This window comes from Cinclus cinclus, chromosome 19, assembly GCF_963662255.1.
Source record: "Cinclus cinclus chromosome 19, bCinCin1.1, whole genome shotgun sequence".
NCBI lineage: Eukaryota > Metazoa > Chordata > Aves > Passeriformes > Cinclidae > Cinclus > Cinclus cinclus.
In genome coordinates, this window is record NC_085064.1 from 5662542 (window position 1) to 5678391 (window position 15850).

The 15850-nt window shown below is 46.5% G+C and overlaps 1 protein-coding gene across 2 annotated transcripts; it reads right to left on the reverse strand.

Annotated features, from left to right (window-relative positions):
- Positions 1-306: 306 nt before the first annotated feature.
- On the reverse strand, positions 307-14330 carry DOLPP1 (dolichyldiphosphatase 1). Of its 2 annotated transcripts, XM_062505908.1 has the most exons (8): positions 14255-14330; positions 5955-6055; positions 4285-4369; positions 3922-4021; positions 3022-3120; positions 1644-1772; positions 1068-1157; positions 307-598 (listed from the first exon to the last, which is right to left on the reverse strand). In XM_062505908.1, the coding sequence occupies exons 1-8, from the start codon at positions 14328-14330 to the stop codon at positions 562-564; spliced, it is 717 nt and encodes a 238-aa protein (XP_062361892.1). In that variant the 3' UTR covers positions 307-561. The 2 variants fall into 2 exon arrangements, with proteins under 2 accessions (XP_062361892.1, XP_062361893.1); XM_062505909.1 differs by lacking the exon at positions 1644-1772.
- Positions 14331-15850: the final 1520 nt, after the last annotated feature.

The following is a 15850-nucleotide window of genomic DNA, read 5'->3' on the forward strand; positions in this document are numbered from 1 at the left end:
TCTTCCTTCTCCCTTCTGTCTAGGTCACCCCTCCTAAGAAGCATGTAAGAATTAAAAGCCCTAATTAAACATGATCAACTTGAGATTAGTTTTGTCATCTTCTTCCAAAAAAAAAAAAAAAAAAAAAAAAAAAAAAAAAAAAAAAAGCATAACACACAATCAACGCCTCACCCACCCCATAAACAATAGTTCCATTTAAAAAAATAAATAAATAGTGTGTATATTTCATGCTGAAAAAAAAAAAAGTCACAGAAAGGATTCATTTTTGGTTTTCCCTCCCCCGAACACGACACCAGGCATTTTCTCCCCCCTCCCCTGACGTAGACACGATGGTACATCCAACCATGTGCATCTGTGTTCAAAATGAGTTTCTACTCCTGCACGGTCCCACATGCATCAGGGAGCATCCAGCTTAGCTGCTAAAGCAGAGCAAAGGCTTTCAGGTTTTGGGTATGGTCCCTGCCTGTTCCTTTGGTCCGTCTGATAAAAGGCTCCTTGCTGCTCCCAGGTCTCTGCTCTTGTCTGTCTCTGTTCAAACACGCCCTGGTCCCCACGCTGCCGTCACTGGAGCTTCGTACCCAGCTTGCGCTGTCTGTTCCTGCAAGGCAGCACAGGCACAGGGGACACAGGTGACACAGGGGACACAGGAGACCCCAACCCCAGCCCAGGGCACTGCAATAAACCAGAGGGAAATACAGAAGGAATGATGTATGCTTAGCTCCATGTAAAGTCAAAGTATCCCTGCCATACCCACCAGGCAGATCAGCCCTTCCCACTTTGCTCACTCCCAGAACATCCACCCCATCTTCAGTGTACACAGGTTCAAACGTGGATACAAGATTATAAACAACTGCTTGCAAAAACCATGAGCCAGGGAGCTGAAATGCTACTTAAATGAAATTAAATTCTTGAATCGCACCCTCTCCAGACTCACCTTTCAGATGCAGTCATTAACCCACAACTTGGTATTTCTTTACTTTGAGCTATTCCACCCATACAGCCAAAAATTATCAACTACATATCAGAAAATTAACTAATAACTGCATCTGAAAGGTCAGAGAACTTACCTTGCTTCTGCTCTCGTGACTGTGTATTCAAACCACAGGATGTTAGGAATGAGGCTGGTATCTCGGATTAAAAAGAACTCTGAAATTGGCCTGAAAAAAAGAAAATGTGGTGGAAGGAGGCTTTTTCCACTACAATTTTGATTTTAAAAAAACCACAAAACCTGCTCTAGGTAACAGTACTGTTCTATCACTTCAGGCTGTGAAAAGGATTCTTTGCTATACTTAATCTTTTCTTTCCTTATACAATATTTCCAGACTATATGACATGTAAATAGCTCTGCAATCTGACTAGGTCATTACACATTCATTAGGAAAGGTCTGCTGTTCATCTTGCAAAGCTCCTCCAGCACTCTGCCACACCTCACACCTTTAGTAGGGCTTTAAAAAAATGAAGCAGTTGATTGAATTCCCTCTTCCTCATCAAGGACACATGGTCCTTTGTATATATGCATACACAAGAAAACATGGAGGAACAAAGCAGGTTACACAACAGCCAGCAGGCAAAACTGGGACAAGAGCCCAGGAATTCTCATTTCTAACATTCATAACAAACCTCCACAGAATAAAGAGACTCACCATGCAGCTATCCTCGGGAAGAGGGGAGTTAGGATCTCCTGTGTGAAGGCAAACCAGGCTATGGCCATGATGCTTCCTGCCACACCTCCATATAGGACTTGGCTCCAGGTGTGGTAAAGCAAATAAACCCTGCAATGGAAGACAAGAGTCACCAGACAGGCTTTAAAACAGAAGGAGCCAAGACTCAGGAGCTGAAGTGTCACTGGACCTACAGACATGGGTGCAAGTTATTCTCCAGATGTTAAAAGTGTGTGTCTTTCCCCAGTAAAAAGCTGGCAAAAATAGTGGAGGGAGAAAAATGGGAAAATTCTTCCCTGCTACAGCAGTTTCAGCTTGGAGCATTTCTAGTTTGAGCTTAACTCAATAACCCTCCATATTCTTCTTCATCCAGCTTTGGATCAACCAAAGAACTAATATTGTTAGTTTCTACAAGAGACTTTTCCAAAGGCAGTAACAGGACAAGTCCCCTCCAGGCCACCAAAGCTGGAGCTTAAAGGCTTTTAAGAACTTGGACAGCATTTTATTTTTTTTTGTTTGTGATTTTGCTGCTCTCCAACATGACAGACAGAGGCTGCAGCCACTCAGAGCTGCACTTCAGGCCTGTTACATGTGTGCACAAGCTACAGCCAAATGTCTTTTCACCTATATATCGCTATGACCATCTTGTCCGACCACTTGATTTCCTCCAATTTTGTTGTAATTAGACCATATACCTCTGACAAATTTGTCCTGTCAGGATTTTAAAATAATTAGTAATAAGTAAACAGCTGTAGTGTACAGTTAACTGTGCCAACGGGTAATTACTTTCCTGTGGAAAATGTGACCCTACTTCTAGCTTGAATTTGTCTGTTTTTTCAGTCACTGGAGCTCACTTTACATTTAATCTACTAAAGAGAAAAAAAATAAAAAATCACAATCACAGTTCCATTTTCTTAATCCATTTTAGTACAACTAAGTCTTGCAAGCCAACAGCTGTAAGTATTTTGATTAACTAATGCTCAAGCAAAACAATGGGATTGATCATTGAACTGTAGCGAGCCACATGCTGCAGGTGCTGCTGTGCCAAGGCATGGGGCAATGCTTCCACACTTAGTGCTAGGAACAGGGTGAGGCAGCAAGGCTGGATGGAGCATGGCACTGGAGCCCATGGGGATCTGGCACAAGCTCAACTGATTTGGGGTTTTGTAAATGCTTCTGTGAAGCACCACACATGTAGCACCTTTGTTTATTTGGTCTCATGGCAACACTTCTACAAAGCTCTGACTGTACAGCACAGTGAAGAATTAGGTGGGAAAGGCAGGAAAAGGAATGCCAGGGCTGCTGGCTGAGACAGGCCACGAGGCTGTATGAGAGCAGAAGACAAACAGTTGCTCCATACCTACTATATGAGACTAGCAAAGCCACTGTGACGAGGCAGATGGACAGCACATGTCGCCATAGTAAATCCAGAAACCTCGCATTGTTTGTTTGATGCATTCTGAAAGAGATGGAGAGCCATTAGCACAGGGCAGGGAGATGAGCAGTCATGACCTTCCTCCCTCTGAAACCCTAGAAAAGCTTTTCTCCACTGGGGTCATGGGCAGCTCAATCCCATCCCAGCAGCAATCTGTCCCACTGGCAGCAGTTAAAGAGCAGCCAAGAAGCCACACATGTTTTTTTCCAACTGTGAACAGGGATTGCTGTGATGGAAGGCAGGATGCTCACACCGATGTGAGAGGCACATGCTGAGCATATGCATCAGGGAGCCAAGACACAGTTCTTCCATCACCCACAGAGCCAGGAGGAACTGTGAGTTTTGTCCTTCTCCACGCAGAGCCACAAGACAGAGCCATGCTCCAGCAAGAATTTTCTTAAAGCATAGGTAAACCCAGTACTTAGTAAGGGAAGTGCAAGTAGACAGCTGGTATTATCCAAAAGATTGTAGATAACCCCACTGAAACTGAGACAAAATGAGAAAGTAGCTCTTCATTTCTCCGCCCTATCACCTACCTCTTCCCTGACACTGGGGCACCATCACAGCTTAGAAAAAGAAAATTGGGAAACCCTTACACTGACAGCTAAAAGGAAGCCCACTCACATCCTCCAGTTTTCAGCCATGGTAACTCCAGCCCTACATTCAGATTGAGACAGACATGCACCAATCCCCCCCCAAGCCAACAAATTGTGCAGGTCCTCAGACTGAATTCCATTATCCCACTCAATTGGCATCCAGCAAAGGAGCCACCCATTTCAGGTGCTTCAACATATTAACAGCCAAAACCTGACCTGGAATTTTTACCTTAAATAAAGGAACAGAAAGGAATAGACAGAGAAAAACCACATGAATTGGGAGTGGCTGGATGGCATCCCATATTTTGTGGTCACTGTTGAATGGGCTTCTGGGAAGAGAAGAAAAAAGAGCATGGTCAGAGGATGGTCAGCAGCCGGAACACTCCAGATATGAAGCCAGACCATGCTGCTGGAGCATGCACAAACTTCACAGGACCTGTTCAGGCAGCTCTGTCAGCCTTTTTACACCCAAACATCCACAGCCAACATGAGGCAAAAGGAGAAAAACCCTCTAACTCCACCCCAACCCCCCCCGACCATCATTCCACCCAAAACCCCGCTGACACCACCACACTCGTGGTCCATACCCTACCTTCACATGGCCGAGGCTCCCGGATTACGTTTTTTATTAACCAGTTCACTCCCTCGTTGAACACCAGCCCTCCCAAGAAAGAGATCTGTGAAGGCAAGACAGCTTTGTCATCCCCTCTAAGAGATCCTTCTACTTACTAGGCTCTCTCTGTTGACAAAACCCCAAACATTATGTTTCTAATTTTCTTTTTTGACTACTAGAGTTAAAACCAGTGGCTTCCAAATTCTATACCTGAGGAAGAAAAGCATTTATTTTCAGCTCACTTGCTATTTGGCAATGTATTGTGTAGATGCAGCTTTTCAGCAGCTGATAGACAGAAAGACAAAAATGACACAGTAGGGCACTCCTGCCAGCACCTTGCACCAGCAAGTGCAGAAAGTGACCTTTTTAATAGGGCAGGTTTTTGGGAACTGGCTTTTCCCAATGACCAACAGGGGGAGTGCAGACACTGTTATTTGGGCAAATAGTTTAAAACAAAGGTGACTTTTTAGGCTTTCTGGCTTTTCCCTCTACGAATATTTTCATCCTGAAGCTGCTGTCCTCAGTCTAAGATGAATTCACACTCTGAGCTAAGCCAGACCTGGCAGCATTTATTTTTACTCTTTAACTTCACAGGTCATACACCTCCCCTAAATTAGTCCTGCTGCTGTGATCAAATTCCCAGCTGGTGATGACACTCTGCCTCCTTAGCACTCACTCCCATTCCACATGATGAAGCAATTTTTCATTCCACATCCAGAGCCACAGATCAGGCTGATGCAAGTCAGCCAGTGTCTCTCTCCAGCCCAGTGGTGACTTCCCACGTGAAGAACTGAGAATCAACCTCAACACTTGTCTTGTTACCAACACCAAACAAATCCCTGTATAAATCTGTGTAATAGTTACTCTGGCTTCTACTCTTTCGGGCCAACACAAAATGTTTGAGTTGCCAAAACTGAACAGCTGTCTTCCCTAGTTAAAACTCCTATTCCCAGGTCCCGTGGGCCACTAGTTCCCATGCCAATGTGGCCCTACATTCAAAACCTGCTGTCAAAATACTTTCAGTGGCCCTTGTTTTATCGTTTCACTGGGGAAAAATGTTACAAGAGGTTTATATGTTCTAGAGGGAGTTTATCCATGACACCGATTCCCAACTACCTGGCAGAGCAGATGAAAAGCATTGTAAGAATTTGGATTGAAACAAGTCTCTTCTGCCCCTGGTATTCAACTCCCATTTGAAAAGCAGCCCTTAAAGACAGATCCACTCCCTTAGAAAGCTGTAGGTTTTATTTTTATCCCCTCTTCTGTCTCAGTAGTTCAAAGAAAGTGCATCCCCCTGACTTACACACACCATTTCCTGCATATGCTGCCCTGTGCTATGATCCTACTGGATCTTGGGAGAGTTCCCACTCTGCAACAGCATTCTGTACTTCCTCAGACATCTCCCTCGATGGTTCTGGACAGATAATGTCCAAAACACACCAGAGTAACAGAGAAGTCAAAAAAGACTGAGCAGTCTTTTAACCTGGCATGGGTGCTAAATGTCTCCTGCTGCTTCCTGACAGGAAGATGGCTTTCCTCAGCTTGCTCCTTATAGAGAGAAAAAGAAGTGTGAATACAGGAGCCCCAGGTGAAAAAGGAAAAAAAACTTTAGTCATAAGGAGAGGCTGGGAAGCGAGAGAACAACTCACCGTGTGAAGCTCTCTCTTGAATATGATGAGTGTTACAAAGCCAACAATAATGAATATTGGACCAAGACTCAAATAAGCTAAAAGCTGGCCAGAGAAATCACCTGAGGAAACAAACAAGAGAAACAAATCAGTTTGAATTTCACAGGTACTTGCCTGCCACCACAGCATGGGTCAGTCAGAGCCCTGCACCACACAGCAGAAGGGCAAACTCAGCAGTGCAGCAAGTCCCTGTGTTCCATAATGACAGAAGAGCTGAGGCAGGGAGACAGCAGTGCTTCCATGCAGGTTCAAAATCAGGGATGAAAGGAGCCTGGAATCATTCAGCAGAGATTACTGCCACCCAATTTATAACAATAACCATGGGTGCAGGCCCAGAGCCACTTCAATCCAACATGAACACAGGCTGCTGCAAAAGAGCAGCACCTTTCCCTTCCCCTCATTCCTATTTCTTCTCTGTGGCAGCAAACAGTTCCCAAACAAATCCTTTTCCATTCCCTCACTAAAATGGGTTAGTTTTCAGCTGGATCAGCTTCCTAATCTGTCTCACCATGTGTCTGCACGAACACTAGCATTAGCAAAATGGGAAGGAAATAAATAGCTAAACATAGCAGGAGATGTCATGGAAATAAAGGAGACACCGCCTTTTTAACCAGTAGCTCACTTATACCACACAGAAGGGGATTTGGGCCTCCAACCCAAATAATTAACAGTCTAGCCTAGCTATCCACCAGGGAGAATCAGGGATCAGCAATGGGACCTCACAGAGGTCATAAGGTCCCTCAAAACCCTTATTCTGAACCAGAACAGACACTGAAGTGGGCAGCAACAGAAAGGAGCAGCTGTGCATTGATACAAGTTTCTCTTGCCTCTCTTCCCCAAAAGGGGATGCATACAGAAGCATTTGGAGAAAAGATGTCAGCACAAATTCTGAGAAAACAAAATTATCAGAGCAATTATGCTCCGAGATCAGCAATTCTTATTAGAGAGTGAGAACTGCCTGCCAGAGAATCAATCTTTAAATACAGAAGTTACAACAAACTTGCTGTATGAACCCAGCGAGCAACAGAACAGATGGGTACTTTGTGTATTGGCTCTCACAGACCAGATCCTCTCCATCCCATCACTGAACACAAATCAGCCCCCTCATAAATGTGTCCTTCTTCCCTCCTCTCAAAAGGAAGCAGGATGCCTCTGCAAGGCTGAGCATTGGACCCATTCCTAGATCAATTCCACTGCAAGACACCAAGTCTCCCCAGCCCAAGCACCCACATTTCAAAGCAGCACTTGCTGAAAAGAACTTTAACCCCAGCCCCTGAGTGCTGGCACTGATTTTAAAAAAATTAAAAAAAAAAAAAATTACAAAGGTTATTGCTCCTTTACAACAAAGTTCACACTGCTAATGTTATTGCCACATAGTTGTGGTTACATTAGTATACGTGCATGGAGACCTCTGGAATTCCAAACTCTGGGTTAAATCTGGGAACCAGCAGCAAGGAATATTAGCAGGAGTTAGGTGAAAGGAGAAAGATTTGGAGGACAAAAAACCCCCAAGTACACTGAGTTTCCACTCAGAAGTGAGGTTCTACTTTGGTTTTAACCTGAAAAGCATTGCAAGACACTGAATTTGTAGCTTTTCTTGCTCCATATGGCAGGCTTGTCTTGCATCAGGTGCATTCTAATTGCTCCCAAAGCAACGGATTATGGTAACACAAAGGGGAGGCAAGTGACAGTACCAGTTACCTGGCAATAGAGAATCAAGCCCCTTACAGTTTTACATAAATCACAAACTCTCAACAAAATCAGCTCTGTCATCAATGATGAGGGAATTCATGAGAGAAGCCACCTTGTCAAGAGACACTTAAACTACCCTGAAAGCCTTAGGAATACTTTCCAACAATCTCAATTCCAGCATTACCAAATAAAGAGAGCTCATCATAAGAGATCACTGTGTTTCAGATCATTCACTCTGTTAATCCACTGTACATAAAGGCTTAGCACTTCCACACTAAAAGCCATAATTTTGTCAACTAGAAACCAAACCAGATTATTTATCTTCTCAGGGGGTTCTATTTCTTCTGCAGATGGTAGAAAGGTACTTAAGCAAGTAGTCTTTTCATTTAAATAGGATCAACAGGAGCACACTCAAAATCCTCTTTTATGTTACATGGTAACATTCCCAATAAAGTAAATCACCCAGACTTCACAGGCACAAAAACCACACCTGAGAGGGGAACCATCACTCCCAGATGTGCCTACAGGCACCAAGTCCTTTACTCAATCTAAACACAAAAGCTCCTCAACCATTTTAGCAGTCCATTTAAAACAGAGCAGACATCACTAATAATAACAACTCATGTTCCTGTGGCTAATAGCAATTAAACACAACCACATTCTCAAGCCACTTTTTCTACAGAGTAGGGAAATAAACCGCTGTGCACTAACTAAAGGCAGCACTGGAGCTATCCCAGAACACACTGATGCCATCACAAACTGGACCAGCAGCTCAAGGCAGAGCTTCGGTGACTAAACCAGCTTGGAAAGGACTGGAAATCCCCAGCGGAGGAGGCAAAGTGAGCTCTGAGAGAAAGGCCAGTGCTGCTCAGCACGCAGTGCTCCAGGGGCCCTGGAGCATGATTACTTCTGTCACTCCTGTCTCCTCTCACGCTCCAGTGCGCTCCCAGACTTATTCCCAAGGAAAGGAGACGTGCAGGAGAGCCACAGTTTAAAGTCCGGTCAGACCTAGCAAACAGCACCCATGCCTTTTTATATAAAAATTCATTTTAGTTTAATTTACTAAACTTGGGAATTTTAAAGCAGCTCCTCCAACCAGCAGGAACAGAAACAAAATCTCTGCAAAAATGCAAGAGATGAATCTATTTAATATAGTTTTAAATTCTGCTGTTTTTGAAGTCCACCTTTCCTTGGATATTATTTGAAGGTCAAAAAGCAAAAATAAAGGATGCAACTACCTCATTTTTGGGCAGCCAAGAGGTAAGTACGTGCAGCACTATACATAGCTCAGACACATTCTATTTTTTTCATCTTTCATTCAGCATCTACTTCTGCTCCAATTCAACATTTTACCCAGCATCCTGTCAGTGGAAATAGCTGAGCTTCACCACATCTACTTAACCTGTATAGGATGTAAAAATCCTATGTGAATCAACAGCCCCCAACCACATCCTACCACAAGACTGAGTTTTGCCACTGCCACTTCCTATTGAAGGATCTATTTGTGGCACTGCCACTGGATGTGTGTTCTTGGCTGAGTGCATATGTGCAAGTTGCACAAACAACATGCAGTGTATGTCTGCCACGGGCATTTACATCACTAAATATTCATGATATAAAACAGTCATTTCCTCTGCTTGCGCATATCCCCATAACATGAGCTGTGGGACAGCAAATATCTGCAGGAGGCTTTAAATTATGGCATAAAGGCAGGAATCAGACATAACTTCTGCAGAAAGATTAAACATAAACCCTGCATTAAAGCAGCCAAACAAGAGCAGGATCTGCTTCTTCCAAAAAATACAGCTTAGCTATGGAATGAGCCCTGACTTGTGAGCTCCCACCCTGCACAGAATCACAGGAGGGTTATCAGAACAAACATCCCTATAGGACCTGCACGGGCTGATACTGAACAGCAACAAGAACTGCTGAGCCAAAGCACAGACATAGCAACAGCACCTTTTAACCTCTTCACCCACTAACTGATTCTGCATACCTGCTCCTCCAACTCTGCCTGGCTGTAGGAAACATCCTAGAGAAACTGGGAAAATGGGAATATTCTGTCATTCTGCAGAGAAAGGGTTTGGCACACCAGGTTTCTCTCCTTAAAGAATTTGTCCAGTGTGAGGAGGTCTAGAAAGACCCAGAGCTCTAAGAATCCCAGCTGCACTGAAGAGAGGAAGTTTTCTTTCTTTTCTCCAAATAATAATAAAAAACCCAAACAAACCAGGAACTCAATGTTTCTCCAGTGAAACTCACCCTACAGGCAGGAAGTCCCTGAAGATGAGTTTTAAGTCTGCAGCACAAAGTCATCCCATCCAAAGCAATGCATACGGGAAAAAACAACCCTAATTATACCCATGACATGACAGGATTTAGTTCAGTTGTTATCAAACAAAATCCCTCACACTCAGAGCATGCCAATACCTTCAGAGTAGCATCCAGTGCTCTGCAGCAGTCAGAAAGGCAAGAAGAACATTTTAAAGAGCACAACAGAAGTTACTGTTACAGCACTACAAAAATTTATTATGCAATTCTGGTGTCACCAGCTAAAAAGGGAGAGTACACACAGAAAAGGCAAATAGAATGGGGACAAAGATAAGTGTGCGACAGCAGCCATTCAGAAAACATCAAGTAAATCAGATTTTCAGCTGAAAAAGGAAAACAGATGATACAAGAGTTCTATAAAGTAATGAATTATATGGAGAAATTGACAGCAAACAATTGCTGCCTCTCACTGCACATGAGAGAGTGTTTGATGAAATTACTGGGCAGTCAACTTAAAAACAGAAAAGAAACAACAACCACATTAAGCCACAAAGCTCAGTGCCAAAGATACTGTGAGATCCAAAGCGGAAATGGATTCAAAGAACAATTAGAGATACAGCTTTTATATATCCATCAAAGGACTTAACAGTCCTGATGCAATCACCAGCTCATTATTGGAACGACATAGGGAGGAAGGATTATTCCTGCCTACCTGCCAGCAACCTGACACTATGCCAGATAATTCCTTGGTCTCACCAAAGCAGAGCTGGTAATATGAAATGCTCCAGGTTCAAAAAAATCCTGAAAGCAGCATCAGGATGATATTTTTACAGGCTGCCCTCTGCAGCAGCGTGCTTTAGCACACCCAGGCAGCAATGCCACGGCTGATTTTTTTCTCCCTGTTTAATCCTAACATTACCTATGGGCAGTATTTCAGTCAGGTCTCCAAGATACCATTCCTCCGACCAGTCTGCAGTTGATTACCACAGCATTCATCTGATGTTTCTCATTTATTTTGCTCAAAGTGGACATCACAGAAAGCCCTGGAGAGCTATGCAGCCACACAAGCAGCAGAGGATGGATTTGATGTATCACTCTTGAGAAGGAAACATTAGATCAGAACAGGGAGCACCTTTCTTGGGACACCTCTCCCCTTCACAATTAGAAGCAGAAGCCCAAATCCAGGCTTCTGCTGGGCAGGAAACAGCAGTGACAGCTTTTTACCTGGTCCCAGGGAGTGGGACTGTCACCCATGGCAGATGAAAGCTGGGGTTCTGCACTGGAAGTCCTTAAAAATGTGAGATTTTCAGAGGTTCAGCAGCCTCTGGGATCAGCCAAGAGCTGAAGCTGTTTGCCACAGAGCAGTGCATGACATGCCAAGACAGCTTAATAATTGATGTTGGTAAAAGCAGGATCTATTTCTTGTTCTGACCCCTCTCAGCAGCACAAGGCTACATTAACTCCACTGTGCTGAGCATGCTGCCAACATCACTCACGTATAAATATACATTATCTAGATGCTTTACGGATCTGGACCGTAGATGTGCCTAGGCAGAACGCAAACAACTTTCTAAATAAAGTTCAGAGCACTTTCCCCAAATCCAGATAAAAGCATCAGACCTACCGTTTACTGCAAGTCATTATTTTAGATCAAAATGTTGTCTACCCTGACTTAGTAAAGCCTTGGACACTGCTTTCCACAGCATTCTCCTGGAGAATAGCCACAGGTTGGATGAGTGTTCTGTTCTCCAGTTAAAAAACCTGTCCAGGCCCAGACTGGTGGGGAATGGAGCTAAATCCAGCTGGGGCTGGGCTCAGTTCTGAGGCAGGTTCTGTTTCCTATCTTCATTAATGATCTGGGACAAGGAGATGGAGTGCACTCTCAGACAGTTCACCAATGGCACCAAGTCTCCCTGTGCTGGGACACTTTTAAGACCCCACCTAAAATCCTGGGGTCAGTTTTGTGTCCCTGAAAAGAAGAAAGACATTGAGGGGCTGAAGCATGTCCAGAGAAGGGAATAGAGCTGGGCAAGGGTCTGGAGCACCAGGAGCAGCTGAGGGAGCTGGGAAAGGGGCTCAGCATGGAGAAAAAAAAGGAGGTTCAGGAGGGACCTTCTGGCTCTGCACAACACCCTGGGAGGAGGGGCAGCCAGGGGGCAGGTATCAGGCTCTGCTCCCAGGGAACAGGAGGAAATGGAATAGCCAAAAGTTTCACTAGGGAAGGTCTATATATTGGATATTAGGAAAAGCTTCTTCACAGAAAGGGCTGTCCAGCCCTGGTAGGGCTGCCCAGGGCAGTGGTGGACTCCCCATGCCTGGAGGGATTTAAGAGCTATGTAAATGTGGCACTTGAGGATGTAGAAGTGCTGGGAGAACAGCTGGACTCGGTGATCTCAGGGGCTTCTCCAACTTGACTGATTCTATGAAAATAAATTAACAAACGTTTATACCTCCAGCTCTTTTACTATTTTAGTCCTTTGTCTCCACTTTATAGGCTTTCATAAATACAGGTTTTATCCAAGATAAACACAGTGCCCATCCCCTCCAAACACAACCCTAAGCTAGGTGGTGATTTACCCTTCCACACAATCATCTCACCCCTTTGCCTGTTTAAGTGCTCTCATTGCAGAGAGAAAATAATCAGGTTATGTCACACTGTTCAAGATCTGACAGATAACCCCTGTGCAGTGATTTCCACCACCTTCATTTCCCAAACCAATCCAACAAATGGAGCACAGGATACTCTGTGTATACTGCCAGGTTCAAATAAGGAGATAAGATACAAAGATTAATACATCACTACTACTGGCAAGATTATTTCCCATCTCTCCCAAACTGACACATTAATATATTTGAGAAGGGGGATGGCAGAGAAGCTTATAGTGTGGAGGAAAATGCAAGACAGAAAAGCAAATGCCAGTATTTCACATAAAGCATCACAGAAAACCATGAAACAGCCATAAGGGGGAGGGCCAAGAAATAATGCATCTTCAGTGCCAGGTATTTTTTCAGTGTTGTCACATTTTAAGTCTCCTAGCTAAATGGGCACTTTCAACCTATAAAATCCCTAAGCACTTTAAAAGCTTTAGGAATTGCACTACTGAGAGGAGCTTTCATAAGGAACTAAAATCCAGCTATTGAAACAGGACATACAGCAACACTTCTTGGCAAGCTGGAGGCTCACTACAACTGGAGATACTGAGAACAGTGTTTAGAGAAGATTTGGATTTCAAGCAAATGGTTAATACTATAACTCTGACACTTCATTTTTTTATTAACTCTGATTGCAACAAGCACCCAAACCCAGCACAGCACAAAGCACCCACAGGAACTCCAAAGGACCACAGGCAGTGATGGGACACAGTTTAGACATATGCCAGCTGAACACAGACCCATTTGCTCTTGCACACTGGCACATCAGGAATTCATTCCTCCTGGGTCGGACTGCTGGTGTGCAGGACCTACACGGATCACACCTGTCCCAGCTAGAATAGCCCATCCTACACTCAGGCACCTATTGCTTCTCAACGCTGCCAGGACCCAAACACACCTTGCCAAGAGCTGAGCCACAAAACATCCTGCGCCCGAAGCCCTCGGGGCATTTCCCATAGCACTGACCAAAGTGCTCCCAGAAAAAACACCAGATCCACCTGGGACAGGACACCCCGCCACCCCCCTCCCAGCAGAGCCACCAAACTCCCCTGGCAGCCGAGCCCACCCCGGGGACACGACCACCCCACCACATCCCCGCTGCCTGGGGTGTCACGGGTCCGCTGGCACAGCGACACACCGAGCCGTACCCGCAGCACACGGAGCAGGGAGGTGACACCGACACCAGCACGCTGCTGGGGCGGCAGCGGGGAGCTGCAGACCGTGGGTGGGACCCTCGCCTCGGAGCCGGGGGCACCACACATGGCCAGAGGGCTGCAGGGGCGGCGAGGCGGCGGTGTGGAGCGAGAAGGGCGGCAGTGGAGGGCCGGGCGGCTCTGGGATCCCCGGGACGCAGCCGTCCCAGCCCGTTCCTATTCCCGGTCCCCTTCCCCGTCCCCCCCGCAGCCCCCCAGCCCGGAGCCCCCATCGCGCATGCGCACCGCCGCTCCCGCCGTGGCTCCCAATCTGGCAGAGCGCCTCGCCGCCCCCAACGCGCACGCGCGCCCTGCCGCCTCAGCGCTGCTGCTCAATGGCTCACAATTTGGCAGCCGCCAGCGCGGCCCTCGGCGGCACCGCGGGGCGGCGGGAAGGAGCCCTCTACGGCCAGAGGCGAGGTGGGAAGGCCCGGCGGCGCCGAAACGGAGCGTTACCTGCGGGATACTCGACGTGAGTGAGGGAGACCGGCCGCCACGGCGCGGGCAGCGAGCACTCCCCGACTGCGGCCATCTTACCCGGATACCGGGCCGGGCCGCTACGGCCAATCGGGACGCTCTTGAGGGGCGGTGCGGCCAATGGGCGGGGGCGCGCGGAGCGGCGGACCAATGGCGGCGCGCTGCAGGTGAGGCGCCGGGCAGCCCAACCCCGCCCAATTAAACATCCAGCCCAGGGATCGCCTCAGCCAATCGACTGCCGGCACCGCGGCCCGACAGTGGGTGGGCACAGGGAGCGGCACAGCCAGTCTGAGGAAAGGCGGGCGCAGAGCGCTCCGTCATTGGCCAGAGGAGGCGTCCGGATGGGCCAATCAGCAGCGTGCCCTGGCGCCAGTTCTCAGCCGAGCAGCGGAGGCTCTGGCGGGGCGGGCGCGGGGCGGTGAGGCGGGGGCTCGGCGGGAAAATGGCCGGGCTGGGCTCCCCTCAGAGCCCGGTGAGAACAGCCCGAGCTCCCCTCGCATCCCTGCGCGACCCGCTCCGGGTTCCCCTCAAACCTCGGCGGGAACAGCCCGGGTTTCACTCACAGTCCCCTGGGGACAGCCAGCAGATTCCCGCTCTAGGTACCGCCCGGTCTGCCCTCACACCCCGCTGCAGCCGCCCCAGTTGCTATTAGGAAAAAAAAAAAAACAAACCAAAAAAAACCACCCCACCGAAATACAAAAATATGCATGGATTTAAATGGGAATCTTTCATTTCAAAAGGCTATTACTTACATGCAGCTCTGCATCACAGCATCACTGCCCCACCCCGGGCACATTTCTCTTTGCCCGCCACAGGAGTGATTCACTGATAACATCCAAGCGCCGTTGGAAATGTTGAAATGCATATTTGGATTTTTAAAAATAACACTTGGGAACCACATCTAGCTCTGTAAGGGGCGAGGAGCTCCTGTGTGGATGTGAACATAAAAGCCTGGAATAAAGTCACTGGATCTCAGAATGGTTTGTTGGAGAAGGCACCTTAAAGCCCATCTCATCCCACCCCTGCCATGGCAGGGACACCTTCCCTGTCCAGCCTGGCCTGGAACACTTCCAGGGATCCAGGGACAGCCACAGCTTCTCTGGGAACCTGTGCCAGGGCCTCACCATCCTCACAGGGAACAATTTCTTCCTAAGTCCTGGCAGAAAATCCTTTAAAGATTCTGTAAAGGCTAGGCAAACACCTGGCCCAGGTGATACTTTTCATCCCCAAACACCTTTAAAACTACTGAAATCACCCATTTTGAAGACCAAGCCAAAGGAATGTTCTTATACGTGACCCCAGAAATAAGACTTACCTGGGGAGCCTGAGGAAAAGCTCAGAAAAGCTTTCAGAAGGCAAAGCCACCTTCAGACCAAACAACCAAAGTTAATTCAATATAAAAAAAATAAAACTTACAGGAAAATAAATATGCAAGAGGCCCACAAGAAGTGATCAACACATGCATGGGGGTGCCTTTAATTTGTGTCAGGGAAGCACATGGACCAGGATTTCTATCCCGTTAATTAAGATTTCAAACAGGGTAGAAAATTCATTTTTCTGCAGTTGTAATATACC

Coding starts and splice junctions, on each gene's coding strand:
- DOLPP1 (XM_062505908.1), bottom strand. CDS start 14,330: ATGGCCGCAGTCGGGGAGTGCTCGCTGCCCGCGCCGTGGCGGCCGGTC. Junction 1,158..1,643: donor TTCCCGAGGATAGCTGCATG/GTGAGTCTCTTT, acceptor TCTTTTTTTCAG/GCCAATTTCAGAGTTCTTTT. Junction 599..1,067: donor GTCACGAGAGCAGAAGCAAG/GTAAGTTCTCTG, acceptor GCTGCCTTGCAG/GAACAGACAGCGCAAGCTGG.